Source organism: Cariama cristata, unplaced genomic scaffold, assembly GCF_000690535.1.
Source record: "Cariama cristata isolate BGI_N322 unplaced genomic scaffold, ASM69053v1 scaffold10895, whole genome shotgun sequence".
NCBI classification, from domain to species: Eukaryota; Metazoa; Chordata; class Aves; order Cariamiformes; family Cariamidae; genus Cariama; species Cariama cristata.
The window spans coordinates 17,017-35,828 of NW_009620132.1; the positions used below are offsets into that span (position 1 = coordinate 17,017).

The following is an 18,812-nucleotide window of genomic DNA, read 5'->3' on the forward strand; positions in this document are numbered from 1 at the left end:
GGGAAAGAGGCCAAAAGGGCAGAGAAAATCAGAAGAAATATAATGTATCTGACCTGGAATACAAACTGTTTCTATTAAAACCGTTGGTGAAACCATGAGTTTTCTTATGAGATACTGAAACTCTGCTTTCCCTCCAGATATTTCCATCTGGTTGAGTAGTTTGTTGGTCAGGAAAATGCCATTTTCCCCTGACTGCATGTGATATATTACAAAGAACACTGATTGCCTTGGGTGACTGTATATTTATGTGTGTATATATATATTTAAAAGGAATATAATTATGTTAAAAAGAAATGTGTGTAGCAGCCTCCTCACTCCCTAGATCTGTTCAAGTCTAGGCACTTGTGTGTGGTGTACTCCAAGCAGGTTAAGACTATGTAAACACTGATTCCTTCAAAAGCAACAACCAACTTCTCCAGGTATGGCATGTGGTCTGAGCAACACGCGACATCAACCTTTAAACCATCCCAGCTTTTGCGTTCCTGATGTTCTGGACCGTGATGACTACAAAAACGCTGTATGTGGAAGAGAGTTCCATTTCAATAATGAGGGAATAAACATATAATATTAAATGAAAACAAAGGATGAAGATGCTTTGAAGATTAATAGTAGTGTTTATGTGTTGAGAGCTGACACCTGTAAACACTGCATCTTTTTCTTTTTGTACAGTTTGATAAATACATGAACTACAAAGCACTTTCCATGTATAAACCTGAGTGTCATTCATATTGGACTACTGTTCTATTTACACTGACCAGGAATGACGGCGATCGGATGTTACTGGACCTGCAATAAAATTATTTTACTTTAAACTTGAAGAAAACAAAAGGAGCAATCTGAAGCCACGTGTCAGTAAAACTTAAGTGGAGCTGTTGTCAAATAAAGCCAACTATCACGTAGATGAGAGAAAAAGTCGGGTTCAAGGAAGTTGTGTTTTTCTGAGTGTTTCTAGTCTCTTGTGACACAACTTGGAAATCTTTCTCCTCCTCAGTATTACTTTTCTGTTTTGTTTAAAACCCTATACAGTTTCTGATGTCCATGCATCAAATACAGGTTCCTGGCTGTGCAGGGGGCTGCTGTTTCCGATTTCGTATTGCACCCGATTTCTCTTTGTAGGCAATTGGCATCTGTTGTGAAATGTCCACCAGCGCACTGGCCACTGCAAGACCTGAGGCAACAAAACAAAATTGTCACGGAACAAAACAGTCACAGAAACAAATCCTTCTGCCACAGCTGAGAAAAACCCTCCAAGCCACAAAATGAATATCATTTTTTGAGTTCTTTAAAAAAGCAAACTAGAAAAGCATTTTGGCTTAAGAGATTAAACTCTAGCGGCTATTCTGAAATAAGCTTTTAAATACTGCATGTTTTATGGAAAGCAACTGCAGTAGAAAAAGCTGGCAATAAGAAGTGTGAGTATTAATGGATGTGAGACCCGTAATATTGAAGGGAGGTGTCTTTCTCTGCACCAGCAGATGTGCTAGAATAAATCCCGAAAGCACGTGTGCATGGAGGTTTCACTGCATTTCCCGGACATCCGTCATCTCTGCAACCTCCTCCCGGCAGATCCACAGACAAAGAACCGTTGGTCATCTGGGATTTAGTTCAATACAGCTCACAACCAAACCATCCCATCTCAAACCCAGCTAATACTCTTTTAAGATCCTCTGCTTCGCCATGCTCACTGGGCACTGGAGAAATCCCAGTTAAATCACAAACTGCCCAGGAGATTACGTTTCAGTGCTCTGACATCAGGTTTAAGCGCGAAGGGGCTGAGAACAAGGAAACCTTAAGCCGGATGGAGAAAACATCCTTGTCCAGAGCTGCTAAGAAGAGGGCATGGATGCTTTGAAAGGACTTGATGTCTCTCTACAAATGGAGCTGGGAATGAAGGAGAATAGACTGGGAGACAAGTTACTTTCATAAGTAACTACTGCAAACCTGTCTGTACCAGATCCCCCCTTTTTCCCCAGCCATAAATGAAAGACTAGTCCAAATATCAAATGTTCATCCATCAACTGACCCAAGAAATTGAATCAAACCTCAGGTCGGAAGCTAGCAGGGCCCAAGCTCGCTAGCTTAAAATAACCTGAGCACATCCTGAGCTGCAGTGTGGGTACAGCAATTACTGCGGGATCAAGTTTGAAACTGTAAGGTGAATCTGTAAAGCTGGGGAAGGAGCACAAAGTTAATACCAAGCCAGCGGAGACAACGATATTCCTCACCTGACTGTCCTGGTGGTGGTATACCCCCAAGTCCTCGAGGCAACCTCACGAATACAGAGAGAACGGCTGCTTTGTTTCCAAAGCACGGCTCCAGCGCTATTGGCTTTGGTACAGTCTGCGGCGAGGGAAGGAAGAGGAGAAAACAAACGTTATACAGCGTGTTACACCCTCCCTCTTCCCCCACCGTCATCATCTTCAGATCATACAAGCTTCAGGGCATGAACCATGTTTTGGAGCTTGGCAACTTTCCAGCACATAGCTAGCAAAGCTAAAACCAATGTTAGTAACAATCAAAAAACCCAAGTCATCGCCAAAAAACATATTTACTTAATAAAAAACTAGCTATTAAAAAGTCAAGCACTGCACAAGGCTTGTATTTCTCCCTAAATTCAATAACAAAGGAGCAGCTTATGCTAAACAAGAGGATTGAGGTTTTTTTCCCCCTTCGAACCCATCAGCAGTGTATCACAAATACTGCTATGTCTGACCACTGCGATCTGGTCGTTCAACTTTTATTTCCAGATTTTAACTTCATACAACACCTTCACAGCACTGTATGCATTAACACAGTAAAGAACATTTACCCCCAAACCACTCTCTTTCACTGTTGTTTGCTTTAAGCTGTGGTCCCTCAGCTTTGTCTTTCATTTCTGTTGTTTGCCAAGGGTCTTGTTCATTTTCCAGTGGTCTTCTAGATCACTTTGGACTATGTTCTTAGGTATCTGGTTGCTCTGGGAGCTGCAGGTGCTTTAGAAAGTCTACTGGATGGTACGGTCCTTTTTTAAACTGAAAAGCAGAGGATTCCCTAGAGCAGAGGGCTGGTTTGTGATCCTGGCTCTGGATCTGGTTTCAGTGACCTGTCCTATCTTAAGACGGACTCCTTTTAACATGCTTTACTGAAGCCTGTTTACTTTGAATACGAGTATTTCACACTTACATTACAAAGATGGACATGAAATAAAGTTTTCAGATAAAACATGAACTGATAACTATGAAGATACAATGGGCAGGCAGTTTTCTCCCACCCTACAGGAGCAGGGGACTGGATCCCTCGCTGACCTGCAGCATCTTCAAACATCACCCTCCACCGTACTCTTGTAAAGATTTTATTTGAATGATCAAAAGCTGATTATTTCAGCATGTCATTAGAAAGACAAAATGCAACAGCACAGCTCAGGAACTAAAATATGTTCTCACCCGAGCTGGGCTCCGATCCCACACACAATTACACGGGATCAGTGTTATTGTGGGATGGCACAGCAGTGAGATGAGGATACAAGTGTATGCCTATGAGGACAGGTACAAGAGAGTGCCTTCTTTTGTGCCATGTAAGCAAAAAAAGCTGAGAAACACTATTTTACCTGATACACTGAGTGCTTTCTGATTTCTTGTTTAGTATGGACAAATTCTACCCTGGTATTAATGAAATAATTATTGCTTTTTCCATTAGGCATAAAATTGTAATACTGTACTTAAATGTTCAACAGAAACTCAATAAAATGCAAGACTGAAAAAAAAGAACAGGAGTCAAACAATGCTATTAAATTACTGCTGCTCAATAAAAAAGAAGAAAAGAGATGACAGCAAGCAAAATGAAACTTAAACCTGTTTTCATATCTCGTATTTACTGTAATGATTGCAACAACAATTTGTTAGTCTGTGCAAGGTAGATAAATGTATTCTACAGCCCGTAACGACGTAAGCTGCCGTCTGCCTGGTTTATGACTGCAGATTTCTTCATCTCCTCCCAACCCCCAACAAAAGGATCAAACTCCAAATAACGCTTTTCCCACAAAGCAACGAAGCGTACCCTGGTGCTGTATCCCACAGGCGACTCAATTACCAGAGGTAATGGAGAGAGCACAGAGAAGGCAACTGCAGAAATACAGCCCACGGACTTCTGGCGTATGAGCGGGAGCGCGCGCCGAGCACAAAGTTTATTTTCTTTTGGAGAGAGTCAAGCACTGTATGTAATCCACTGTTAATAAACCACTCCTGCTGAGTCCCAGAGGTTGGAGCATCCTGCTTGGGTGTTACAGCGAGCGCTCATGCTCATCCTCAGGGCGAGCAGCAAAGACCAAGTAGAGAAGAAGCAGTTGGGGGGAAGAGAAGGGTGAAGGAACAAGTGAACAAGCCAGGAAGAGATTATCTTTTCTAGTATCTTTTAAATGTATTTGCTTTTAACTCCCCCTGGATTAATGGCCACAAAAATGATCGGAGGGCTGGAGCATCTCTCCTACGAGGACAGACTGAGAGAGTTGGGGTGGTTCAGCCTGGAGAAGAGAAGGCTCCGGGGAGACCTTATTGTGGTCTTTCAATACTTAAAGGGGGTTTATAAAAAATAAGGGGACAAACTTCTTAGCAGGGCCTGTTGCAATAGGACAAGAGGTAACAGCTTTAAACTAAAAGAAGGTAGATTCAGACTAGATAAAAGGAAGAAATGTTTTACAGCGAGGGTGATGAGGCACAGGTTGCCCAGAGAGGTGGTGGAAGCCCCATCCCTGGAAACATTCAAGGTCAGGTTGGACGGGGCTCTGAGCAACCTGATCAAGTTGAAGATGTCCCTGCTCGCTGCAGGGAGTTGGACTAGATGAGTTATAAACATCCTTTCCAACCCAAACCATGCTATGATTCTATTCAGAACGCTTCTGCAACTCTGTTCCTTCCCCAACACAAATTGTTCAGTGCAAGTCTGCTCCAGGATGCTTTGCCGTGCCACGGGGACGCTCAGCAGCATGCCCATCATCCTCCGGCCAATACGCAGAAACAAGAGGCTGGAAAATATTTCTCAGTCTCACCGAATCCAGCTCTTCACTAATGCAGGTGACTGCACATGAAAGTGCAATGTTCTGTTTTAAAAGTAGTTACGCTTTCAGCCTCTGCCATCACCTCTGTGACATCCTTCCAGAGGCTCCCTGCTCCTGGATCTCACTGCTCTGACACCAGAAACTTTTCTCTAACCTCAATTCTTTCCCACCTAAATTTATTCATCCATCTGACGTTCTTCTGTGCCTTAACCCTCTCCCTGGGCTTTACTCTACTGTACATCTCAGCCTTTGTTTGGCTTATCTGAACGACCAATGTTCTGAATTTCTTCTCTGAACGCAAACACTCCCTTCCCCGGCTCTCCCAACAGTTCCTCTGCACCTCGTCTGCTGCTCTGGACCGTGGGTGACCCAATAGGTGTTTCACGCTTTGACGAGGCGTCTGTAACGGTATCAAAACCACCCTGATTCTCCTGCACATCATAAAATGGTAAGGAATAGAAGTTCATTACACCGTCACAGAGCTGAAGGGACTTTGAGGGTAATTTAGCTCATCTCTCAGCCCCAAGCAAGACCCTGTCTCCTCCTCTGCCCTTTCCAACTGATGAACCCTGAGCGTGCAGCAGAAACTCTCATTATGAATCCCTGTGGGCACAATCTTTCCCTTTCCATGGGATTTTTATTTTGTTCCTCAAGGTCACACGTCTTCCTCTGCTCTCCCGATCCTACTCTGAACAACGAGGAGCTCCTACGCACGGACCACCGGTGCTGAAACAGCCCCAAACAGGTTGCCAGAGCTGTCCCCCAGCAAGTGACAGCAGACCTCAGCCATGTCGATACCTAAAATTCAGTGTTATTTCATGGGGATGAGTCTGACCATCGTGCTGCAGTGAATTTTTAATCTATCTGATGTAGCACAGACAGTTGGGGGCAGAGGATGCACCTCTGAGTCTCCTTCCTTCCCTTGTCAACCTGCTCAGAAAAGCCAAGTAGTAAAAAACTGTTAATGTTTCACCGAATGAGGAACTTCGTTCCTATTAAACATGCAAAGTAAAGAAGTATACTTTCTATAATGATGCATCCAAAATCTGTCAGGCAGTTGCAAGCTGATTTGGAAGGAATTAAGCACAAGATCATCTTGCTGCAGCTCCTCTCGATCTTAAATCTAAAAGGGGGAAAAAATGGTCTATTGTCCATCAAAACCAGCCGTTTTCCTGAGACAAGCTGCAGTTAATAACAGCAAAAAACCAGCATAAAGAATCAAGTCCTGCAAATTTATTTTTGACAGCACCAGTTCAGGCACCTGCTTTTTGAACTGTGACTCATACTGCATCTCATCTCCAAGCGTGCGCTCGCCAGGCCAAGAGACAAAGCGCAGCCTGATGAAATGACTCACATGCCGAGTGACGGGAATGATGAATTTGATGCAAGCAAGAGGTCAGGCGGGAGTGAAGGGCACGCTGTGCCCTCTGCAAGATACAGAGCAACCCAGCGGTGGAGCCCGGGGACCGTATTCTGCAGAGAGGGAGGAAAACACATGGGTAGATGAACCGGCAACTTAATGGCTATCTTGATTGTGGATCTCACCCACAGCTGGCCTTGCCCCGAGCTTGCTCATGTTTTCACATGGCCTACGTAGGTTCTGCCACGGCACAAAAGCAGCTAAGGAGAAGCTGGCTGGCTTCACCACGTTGAATTTTCGTGGGGAGACCCCTGCCTCCTGCATGGTTTCTGAATGCTCTTGTTGCAGCGCCAAGCCGCTTTTCTGCAAGAAGGTTTGGAGTGGACTTGGGAACTCAAGATCAGGTCTGTCTAAACGCTTGTGCTTCCGCACTGACAGGTGGCTTTTAATGGCCCACTTAAAAAAAAATAAAATAAGTAGATCTCCAAACTTTGTAACACCTTTCATCAGATGGTTAAAGTCAGCCTCTGCCAGAGACTTCCATTTAGAGTGTTTTGATAAACCCACTGTTGAATTACAGCAGCAATTCCTTTTTATTGAAGGCTTAATGGCACAATAAAGTAGACATTATTCAAATCTATGCAAATAAGGAGCATCCCTCAGACACTTGGCATGTGATGACTGCTTTGAGCGGTGCCTGAACAGCAGAGTCCCACACCGGGAAGGGGGCACAGAGGGGAGATTGGAGCCCAGCTGCTGGCGTGGGTGGACAAAGACCACAGTTAACGGGATAAGAGGATCTCACCTTCAGGAGACTGGGTCAATCCATACGAGCCAAACTGCCATCCAAGAGCCCATCAGAAAGGAGCTGTGCCCTTGACAAAACACGGAGCACACTTGCACCCGGCCAACGTGCACAAAACCAGTAAGAAACATGTAGCCGGAAGACTATCTGCCTTCTGGCTGCAACCAGGATGGAGGTCAGCGAAGGGGATGCTGCGCTGCCCGGGATGCATCTGTGCTATGAACTGCAGCTGGTCTACCCGTCAGGCACCCTTCCCTAAAGCTACTTCTTGTCCTCAAAGTAATGTTGTGAGTGTGCTGGAGGGTCAATTTCACACAGCTGATCACAGAATCACAGAACAGTTTGGGTTGGAAGGGACCTTTAAAGGTCATCTCATCCAACTCCCCTGCTATGAGCAGGGACATCTTCAACTCGATCAGGTTGCTCAGAGCCCCGTCCAACCTGACCTTGAATGTTTCCAGGGATGGGGTATCGACCACCTCTCTGGGCAACCTCTGCCACTGCCTCATCACCCTCACAACAAAGAACTTCTTCCTAATATCTAGTCTGAATCTACCTTCTTCCAGTTTAAAGCCATTGCCCCTTGTCCTATCACTCCAGGCCCTTGTCAAAAGTCCCTCCCCAGCTTTCTTGTCGGCCCCTTTAGGTACAGGAAGGCTGCTCTAAGGTCTGCCCGGAGCCTTCTCTTCTCCAGGCTGAACAACCCCAACTCTCAGCCTGTCCTCACAGCAGAGGTGCTCCAGCCCTCGGATCATCTCCGTGCCCTCCTCTGGACTCACTCCAACAGGTCCATGTCCTTCTGGTGCTGAGGACCCCAGAGCTGAAGGCAGTACTGCAGGGGGGTCTTACCAGAGCGGAGCAGAGGGGCAGAATCCCCTCCCTCGACCTGCTGGCCACAAATAGCCTGAACTTCTCTCCTGCAATGGACTTGGACTGCTCCTCCACACCAGCAAAGCTATGATCAATGGAAATGGTGGGGGGGAAAAAAACCCCAGCAACTAGGAATCAGGATAGTGCAAATGTCAAAGACAGACCAAAAAACCCAGCAAAGACCTCCCAGCCTGGCGCACAGATTTAAACACGTTTTTCTGGGCGATGTGCACCGTCAGGAAGGTGCACTGCAGAATTTGGGTTTTAATCGGGAAGCGCTATCATGCGTTTTGTGTTAGGCAGCACTTGGAAACAGTGACTACCCTTTTTTGGATGAAAATATGAAGTTAATGGTATTTTACTAAGTGGTGACACAACCCCGTTGTTCCTGGAGGCAGTGAAATCTGTTCTCAGCTGTTTTCCATAGATGACTTTACTGGCCAAAACCAGCACTAAAAAGCCAAGCAATTTCAGTTTTGCTATGTACTTAATATGCGTCAAGCTTAAACAATTACAGAATTTGAAAGCGGTAAGAGACCTATTAGGTCATCTAATTAGTCCAGCTTCTCCAGCAGCATTTTCTACACAAACAGGGCTTTTTCCAGGACTTTGTGTGGGCTATTTCTAGGTGACCCAGGTGTGGAGTGTACCACCAGTTCCCTTGGGAAACAATTTCACAGCCAAACGCTTTCCGCAATCAAGCTGAATTGCATGATGTTCGACCTAAACATTTCTTTTTTATTTCGTCTCATTATTTCTATTTACTTTGCTTATATTCGACAAATTCAAAAGGTTAATAATGTGTCACATAAAACTAATGGCTAGAACAATAAATATTCTGTGTAATTTAAAAAACACAGCATCAATTTTATTTAGGTTCTGTAATACACTGCCAGCATATTGCTTTTCAAAACGTATTAAAAAAAATACTGTAGAGAATTTTTTTTCCTTAACAAGAAAACATATTTCTGTGGTTTGATCAAATAACTCTTACATGGTTTTCAATTTCCAGTAAGGAAATTAAAATAAAGGAAAAATCTTATGGTGGGGGAAGAGGAGAGGAACATTACTGAAACAGTTCAACTTTATTATTTGATTCCACTTGTTCAGATGATTTCACTCTGTAGAAAAAGGGTCAAATTCCATTTGCAAGTTTTTAAATTGTGCCATTAAAAGCTGAGTGAACATTTGTAAAATAAGTTACAAGCAATTTTCTATAAAAAATAGAGTATTAAGTTTAAAAAAATCATATTCTCAGGGTAATATGTATGTCCTCCAAGATAGAGATGAATGAACTTCCAGCAATAATTTGCAGTAAATGAGTCTAGATTAAAAATTTACATTTACCTCCTCCCTGATACCTATCTTGGGAGTGACACAGCGGTTGGGGACTGAATTGCTTATGACTCGGCCCCAACGCTGGGTTCCTGCCTGTGAGGAACTAAATAAAAATCATATTCAAGCCTTCAGGTGAATGCTAACAGTCTGAAATTGAAAATCCAGATCCGAGCATCCTGAGTTACCAACAACTGGGAGCATATACGCAAACCAGCCTCCACGGGGCACTGAGTTTGCTCCCACTGCATTTAACAACTGCTTTCCATTTTCAAGTGCACATCGTCAATCCAGCAAAACACAGACACAAGCTCTTGGTGAAGGAAAAGATTTCGCTAGGCAAGTTTGTATTTCAAAAGCAGTCACCCTGAAAAGACAAAATCTCATGTCACAGCTCTGAGCATTGCCGCTCATGTAAGCCAACACTCGTCCTTCTTTTTCAATTCCCTGCTGATGCCCCGGGGAGGGGATGGGGTGGATGAGGCCACGAGTAGCAAATCTGGGCAAAATATATATGGCTGGGGTAGATATTTATTTTGATTCTGTACGGGTGAAGAGCTAGGATTTTTCTAGTTCTTTTTGACCACTTGGCTGGTTTTTGCACATGAAAAAGTATAAGTAAAAAACCAACGAAATAGGATAGTTGGATGAAGACTGCAAACACAAGACACACAAAGCAACTACTTGGCATAAAGGAATGCAAATAGGTCGTCGATAATGTTTTTGAGAAGCTGCTGGTGTTATTAGTACTTCAATCAGAAGAGACACTCGTTTGCACTAGAGGGAAAAAAGAGCTTAGAAAAATCATCTCCTGTGGGAAGCTTCGTGCTCCTTCCTATGCCTCCAGCAAATTCCTCCTTATCAGCTAAAATCAGGATCCATCAAAATTTAGTCTTCAAATCTAAAACTACTTAAATCTCAATTATCAGCCAAATATTCCCTAAATACAAGGCAAGCTTAACAGATGTCTCTGTTGATCTCATAATAGCTCCCTTCCAAATATTTATATTCCGCATTATATTATGGAAGTGGCAAAAGTTTCACCCCCAAGTCCCTAATTTTGCAACAGAAATCAAAACAAGATACCCGGCACTAGTTAACTGGAAATAATTCATTAGGTGAAGGTTTTATCAGGTATTTTTGTTGTTGCTTTCGCAGTACGGATCACAGCCAGATTATATGCAACTCTAGTGCAGCTAATCCGTTTTACACACCTCGGCTGCCCAGATAACGCTCCCTTCTTACCACTGGCAACTCCATCTAACACGGCACTCCTTCAAAGGGGATCATACACTTCTCCATGAATCAGAAAGTGGGCCAGCAGAAGCAGAATTAACACCAAATATAAAGTACAAGCTGGGATGTCACTTCTCATTGTGCCTCCCTCGTCACCCTGATGCAACGGGAGGGCTCCTGCCATCCGCTCGCGCACACGGACCAAGTCTAATGAGTGGAAGGAAGACAGCCACACACTGACATGCTTTGAACACCTTAGCATTAATGCAAGGGAAAGCTCCTAGAAGCACCAAATGCTAGAAACCCCAGAAATAATACTTTAGAAATTAAATTGCATTTCAAAAGGCAAGCTAACAAGCCCGAGCAGCCTGCCTTAGACAGGTCAGGCGAAATAAAACCAGTCTTTCTGGCCTCGAAGGCTGCGCGTGAACCATCTCCAGCAACTGCCACATCAGATTACAATTATTCAGTTTATGTATTCCCCCCTCAATTTCATCCCCGTCCTCCAAACATTATCCTTTTGAGGATAATGAATGACTCTCCCTTTCAGCTTATATATATCATCCTTGAAAAACCCTAACCTGCTCTGTCCCCTTCCAATGCATCTCGATATCCTGGTCACTTCTACTTAAAACTACTTTTATATATCACAGCTCAAGCCTGCCAACCTTCCAAATCCACCTGCTTGCATAAGGACTCCCAGTCTCAGCTCGGTGGTATGGCGAAGTGGGAGACTTCGTCCTCGCCGTGCTTATGCTAACTTGGCTCATTTTAAGTGAATTGGGTTGGGAGGGGGTCATAGAAGCTGGTCCACCGACAAATTGGATGGACTAATAGTAGGTCAACAACATTTGAAGTAAAGGGGGAAGTGAGTCATCAAGACTGACAATCAGAACAGGATAAAAGCTGTAAAAACAATCAGTTCCTTGGCCCTTAGTTGTTCTTCACCGAACTTCTCTCATTGCATGAAACAGCCCAACACAGAGCTACATGTAAAAACTAAGATGAAGTCACCCCGTAGAAGTGCTGGAGCTAGATGGTGCTTCGTTTCACATCACTCCTCACTGCAGTGGTACCCCTGAAGCTTCCCCAAACCCATCGCCCTGCGGCGCAGGGCTAACTACTCATTTCTCTGCTCCTTACTGATGGTTGCAACTTCATTGCAATGCAAAAGGAATTTAGCAAGGGCACCACTCAGATACAAACTACAAGTAGATTGAAAATACCAATCTGTGGCATCCCTTGCCTACTCCTATATCAGCCCACCACTTCGTCTCTGTACTTCTTGAACAGATAGGATCTTCTGACAGTCTTTAAAACACCGCATAGCACTTTCTTCCATAACAAACTAATTACTAAAGTAAGATGCTATTTTCCGTCACTTTTTCTGCTATTTTTAAGGAATCAGTCAGCTTGGTGAGCTGACGTCTATTAAGGATTTGCAGTGAAGCTATTTTGCCCTCAGAAGCCCAACACTGCAGAATTAAATGCACGTCGGCATGAAGGTACAGAACACGCTAAATGAACGTCACAAGGATTTTGCTCACCAAATACTTCTCTGACTCCGTTTAGGCAACTATAGATGTGGACAGCCTGTCGATCACAGATGCAAAGATAATCACCTCTTCGCACTGGCTTTGCGTGTTGGATCCCTAAGCACTGCACTGCAAAGGCTGCTCTACAGACCAGCTCTACCAGGCAAATGCTCCGTTTTACAAGAGCGTTTTTCAAATCCTCTAAAAGCTTCCAAGACATTTTTTTTCCAGCCTAAGGATGATTTTTTTCTAATGCAATAGTTTTCGTGTTGATCCTGTAGGTGTTTTGCTCAAGTTAAGCATTTGCTTGCTATGCTGTGTATGTGTTTTTCCCAAGAATCTACAAGCGTTAACGTCATGCCTTTACCAACTTCAAGATACCTGGAAATCAATGTCAAAATTATAAACTTTCCAAATTCTTTCAGGAAAGCTGCTTCTAAAAATGGCTGCAGAGGACTACAGGACTTTGATTAACTAGATAACAAGACCTAAAAAAGCCTGAGTTATAGGAATACCAGTTCAGACACTTGGATGAGTCCCAGATACCCAGGGATGTTAAATACTCTTAGAAAAAAAACCGCGATACGCAGCATCTCTGAACGCACAAAAAGCTGCAGAGAAAAGCCAATGGATTTTGTAATAACTAAGCAAATTTAGTGGTAGATTTGTGATCCAGTGGGTATTTGTTGAGTGGGAAATAAACCAAAGCAGGTAGTTACGTGTTGCCTAGCTGCAGACTGTAATATGAATAGTTTCCCTGCAGGTAAATCACCTTCTATTACTTCTAAGTACCCCAGGAAAAATACTAATTGAAAACACGGTTCTAATACCGTCCAGCTGGAAAACATCAGCTTAGGATGGAGCTTAGCTTGACACTGGCTGCCAATTGGCTATGCACAATGGAAAAGGAAATTAATCTCTTGCAGACAAGATGTCCCATTTTCCACTTCTCCTTTGTAACCCTCAAATAAACTCGTTATTAACCAAAGGCTTTGATTCACATGGGGAAAGAAAAACATCAATGCATTTATGATAATGCAAGTCTGGATTTCTTGCATTAAAACGAAGGTTCTCAAATTCTGACACAGTGAATGGCAGGGTAACCGGAGAATGGCTTACAGTCCAACAACGTAGCAACATTTCACTCTTTTCTTGGCTAATAATTAAAGAACAGACAAAATACAAAGAAAAACGCAGCTCTACAATTCTGTATTGTCCCAGCCCACCTTCCTGCAGCTCCCTCCTGCTAAGAGCTTTTTTCCCATGCAGGCTCAAAAGGGATGAGGAGAAAAACTGAAGTTGGCCCCGTAGATATTGAGACTGGTTTTTCACTTCTATTTAAACTCATTTATACGCAGCATCCAACAGGCCAGACTATCTCAGAAGGGTCATTCCCCAAGTTGCCCACAACCCACAAGCTTCCTGAGCCTCCTCTCCTCTCCATGTGATTTCAATTTTGCTGAAAGACTCCGGACTTCTAGGCATACTTTTATCCCCTATCCAAATCCTCCAAGATGATAAAAAAAAATATCTACATAAAATCACCCAAAATTTAGTGACTCTCTTTATCACGGAAAAGCATCCTCGTTCTGCACCCAGATCTTCCAGCAGATGAAGTCATCTGCTGACACAACAGCCCCGTCCACGTTCCCTACTTGGTCTCTGGTTACCGTACAAGGTTTGTGCCGTTTGACTGAATCAGACCGTTTCATTTATGCTTGAAGTTGATTAAGAAACATTTGTATGCGTTACCAGCACAGAGGGCAATTAGCAGTTGGTAACAATTTCTGGGTCTAAAAAAAGGACATCTGTCCACAGTCTTACTTATTATGCTTAAAACCGGCTTCTCCATCCGTTCTTGAGTAACCCAAGGAGGTCAGACAAGTGAGATATGGAAGATGACAGCAGACACAGGAAAGCAAGAAAGTTTTGCTGCGAGTGAGAGAAAGATGAAATCCTGTCTGTGGTGCTGTCTACGGAAGCACTTCAAAAGAGAAGAGTTCAACATTCCCATAATCAAAGAAGAAACTGAGAAGAAAACAAAAAGCAGAGCGGTGCGGAGGAGAAATCAAACAACAAAGCCCAAATGAAAAAGGAAAAAGCACTTCCAGCTGAACAAGAGCAGAAATAACACACTAATCAGAACATAAGAGATCCAAAGTTTACCACATTCTCTGTAGTTTTGAGTGCAGATGAACTTGTCAGAGAGATCAAGAAGTTTGGGACGGCTTTGTTTTGGCCTGATCCTACAGGAGAGGGGCTTTTAGTTAGCTTATTTCCAGAAAATGGAAAGAGGGGAAGGGAAGCGCCCCCAGACAGACACACTGCAACCCAAAAACATCAGCAGCCAGGCTACAGCCTCACAAATGCGCCTCCAGCCCGATGGGAACATCCATACACATCCCACGGCTTTTTCGATGAAGCAATGAAAAAAAGGCTCTTTCTAATTTCTTGAGTGACAATCGAATTTTACAAGCATGTATTTCAAAGGCTCGGTGAGCTATTAGCAGCTAATGACTTCCAGTACCTACCATCCTTGTAACAGAAGTAGAGAAGTTATAAAAACTCAGAAAAGCTGAATGATCTGGAGTCAAATGAAAGTCAAGAGGGAGTAGAACCACTCACAGCCTCCAAGGAGAGGTCCCAGAGACAGGTCAGCTTAGCTGCCCTGTCATTCAATTTATCCCAAACTACTGAGTACCTTTGAAAATTCTACTTTATTTTCACTATGCTCCAAGGTTCATCTCTGCAAAACAGGGACAATAATCCCTGACTTCAGAGAAAGGTAATGATTAATTCATGAACCACTCCAATGTGGGGCAATCACAGGAATCATTCAAGCTTGGGACTAAAGGTTTGGATGGAACACAGTAAATAATCAGAACAAGTAATGAAACTAAAACAATATATTGCAAAGCTTCTTCTACGCAGTGTCCGCCCAGAACATGCAGCAGGACACCAATCGGCTGAAAAGTGTTACAACCTGGCACGAAAGACTACATTCACAGATAAATAAGGAAGACCTAAGGCTATACAGGCAATCTTAATTGTGGCATTTCCTGATATGAAAGCCAAGACTTAAATATTATTGCTCACCAAACACAAGTTCTTTCATCAATTGTTTTCATGTGCTTCACAATAATTAAAATACACACATTTTTGAATAGAAAAACAGAACTTGCTCTCTTGTCAAAGTAATAGAAGATGAGAAACTTTGCGCCTGGACTAATGAGGAAGACTTTCAAAAAAAGTGAAGTCTAAATAAAATAAAACAGCTACCTTAGACAGGAAATGAAAATAATCAGTATTCTCAGGTTCTTAATTTTTTCTTTTTGTATACAAGTCTGCTAGTCAAACCATCATGTTAAAAAGATCTTCTAATTCATTAGTCTCCTTTTAAATATGCTTTTCATAAAAATACAACATGTTGTGTCTAAGAACACGCCAGCCTGGTGTAAGACAATGATTTCTCCACACTCCTATCTGTGTATCACAAGATGCATTTGAACATATATTTAGAATCAGAAATATGTTACCACTATTACAGTACACAGTCATGATTATATTCCTGTTCGCTTTGAGATATCGCAGAAAAATGGTTTCTATTTGCAGCACCTATAGCTATTTCCAGCCAAATGTTCTACTGTGCAAAGTTGCATTCTTCTGTATTACAAGGCATAAAAACTAACAAGGCAAACGCAAAATCTCATACCCTACTCACAGTATAACTTTCACCTAAACCAGCCCAAAAGTTGTAAATGCATACCTGAAGGGACAAAAGCAAATGAAAACGCTATCTGTTGGCCCTCCCGGATTTACGGTTTCTTGCAGGTATATAACAAATAGAAAGATTTGGGATTATTGTGTTAACTACAGTTTAAACCAAGCATCCATGATTAATTGTGGCAAGGATCATCCTAAAGCACCAGCTCTCACCTTTATGCTTCCCCCAATGAGATCTGGCGGCTCTTCATCTGTTTCTAAGGCAACGTTGATGGAGGCGAAGGGGCGACTTGCCATCTGTTGCATCTCACGGAGTAGTTGCTAATTTAATAAACAGAAAAATATTATTATCATATTGTTCCAACACAAAGATGAAAAAAAACATGTATCTGAGAGGTTTTACCCAATACGAAGGGATAACAGTGAATATGGAAAAATAACCTCCTAGTATTTTAACGGGCTTAAGGGTACAGACAGATAATTGTAAATATTCACATTACTACAACTTAACTGGTTATTGCAAGTAAAGCTACATGCACAGTCTTAGCCTGACTCGTTTGTGAGGGAAAATGCATCTGCTTAAGTCTCCATAAAGCAGTTATTTATTTTTTTAAGCTGTGATACCCTAGCTGTTTGTCATCACCTGTCTGGGGCATGACAGGACTCTGTAGGATTTGTGGGAGCCATTTTAAAATTAAACTAGCAGCAGTATGTAACTACTGTAAGAAAGAAATTGATATTTTTTATAACAGCACTAGCAAAATGCTGTCAAGCATCTATTGAATAATCATCTTTTTTATTGTCTGTTTCCTTTCTGAATGCGGCAAACGTGTCAAACAGCAAGCATGTCCTTGCTGCAATATGCTTTATTAAAACAGAAAACCTTTTCCCGGGTAAATCTCTGTAAGCGTTCACGACACAAGACATCTTTTTATTGTACTCTTAAGCACTTTTAAGCATTACGATGCATCTCCCTTTTTTTTAACACAAAGACAGACCCTTCCTATATGGCTGGGCTGGAAACAGCATTTCAATTTTAGCTGAGCTGTCGACACGCTTCTTTTTGGCTTCAGCGACTAATCTCTAGTACTAACAGCAAGCTACACAACCTGTAAGTGGATGCAGAAGCCATAACCCTAATTCCCAGTAGCAATGGGTCTGATGTGACTCGGTGCCCCTATTTAATAAGGGAAGAGACATACACTTTGTGCAGCATGTAAAACACCAGCAGTCTTACCCTTAAGTGCAGCAACTGCCTAAACCACTTGTTGGACGCAGCTTTACACACTCAGCATTACTACTGAGCTGCGGCAACAGTAGTTCTACTCTATTTTTGAACTAGACTGAGGCACCACCAAATGCACTCTATGCTTCCCACCATCACCACTTGCATTTTCCCATTAATTCTGAGCAATCTTACACTCCAAGCCCTAAACGATCATTTACAGCACTCAAAAAGTGCTGAAGAAAACGCCACAAAAAATGCATTGCGCCCCAACTAACCCCCATCCAGCACAGCAGAAGGGAACACATCCAGCACACAGGCGAAAGGAAGATGCTGCTATCCAGCGTGTAACTCGTTTGGACAAAACTAATTACATCATCATTTTCTTGAACTTACAAACCCTTCTGGGGTCTTTTCTTTGCCAAGACATCTCTTTTTTTTTTTTTTTTTGTGCAGAAAACTGGAAGATTGTCTCTATAAGCTTGGGGTTCAGGCAAGGCAGCAGGAAAGCACGATGAAGTCAATGCAACTAAGCTTGGGGGGGTATATAAGCCTCTACGGTTTTCAGTCTAATAAAAAAAAAAATAAATTCACTGCCGTAAAAGGCATGTGGTAAAGTTTTCCTCAATTTCTGACAGAAAAAAAAAAAGGCAAGGAAAAAAAGAAGCATTTCAGAGCAGATTGTAGATAGTTACAAAGCAAAAAAACCCAACGAATTCACACAACCGGAGCTGTACTAAGCATTTGAAAGCAAACTTGTGTGTAACTCACACTTGGGTAAAAGAATGCGAGGAGTTTTCGAATATTTAAAGCACACCAGCAGATTGCAGACTAAAGCAAGTGTGAAACAGATTGCTGGGTTGTTGTTCCTGCAATTGTCCCCTTCAGCTATCATAAAGCACTTTATTTAATGGCTATAAAATCAAAGAACAAGCTGTCCTGATGAAGATGTCCAAGAGACTTACGAACTAAAAGCTATTAGCTCTTTGAAGGAAGTTTAGTTTACTAAAGAAATGTGCAATTTGGCAACATGACTCCTACTGAAGTCAACAGTAGCTTCAAGAAATAAAACCCCGAGCAGTGCTGCGAAGGCAGAGACGAGCTACAACACCAGCAGTGGGAAAAGCAATGCTGACAGCAACGTTATTGCCTTCGTTCTCCGAACTGGCCAAGGAAAGCCATCGCTTTCGGGGCTGTCCCAAAGCGTAACAGTGACCAAACGAGGCAAAACCAAAGGTCCAGGCTGCAAGCAAAGCAGAAAATGCCTAAGGGAACATCCTTTTCCTAACACTACTTTCTGGTGTTGCACAAGTCACGTTAGAAAATTACCTCCCCAAATTAAGAATAAATTTGAGAAATAATTTTTCTGTAACGAGAATGTCAAAAAAAACAAGGCATGCACTCTGCATGTTTAACCTCTGCACGGATACACCCCTCGATATTTGTATGGCATGTCAAAATTTTAATTAAAAGATTTTCTTATGTTCTAAGGGACATTGTGGCATTTCCCTGGCCAAGATGTTGAGCCTGGCATTAGAAATCAGCAGCAGTTAAGATCAAGATACCCCCAAATCTGGTCTACCCTCAGTCCTAAGGATTGGCTTTCTGAGCTTTAGAATAACGAATCTCAACGCTCTTTCAAACAAACCTTTGGTTTCTATGTTACACAATTAATAGGACAACCTGGGAAT

At 42.6% G+C, this 18,812-nt stretch overlaps 1 protein-coding gene across 1 annotated transcript in view; it reads right to left on the minus strand.

The window, feature by feature from the left end:
• Positions 1-594: 594 nt before the first annotated feature.
• Positions 595-18,812, minus strand: part of ATRN (attractin) — a gene marked incomplete at its 5' end in the record, with an annotated part of 84,024 nt that continues 65,806 nt past the window's right edge. The window contains 3 exons of the mRNA XM_009701482.1: positions 595-1,168; positions 2,226-2,340; positions 16,110-16,217. Of these exons, the coding sequence (XP_009699784.1) occupies positions 1,044-1,168; positions 2,226-2,340; positions 16,110-16,217 (348 nt within the window). The remainder of the gene's footprint in view (positions 1,169-2,225; positions 2,341-16,109; positions 16,218-18,812) is intronic.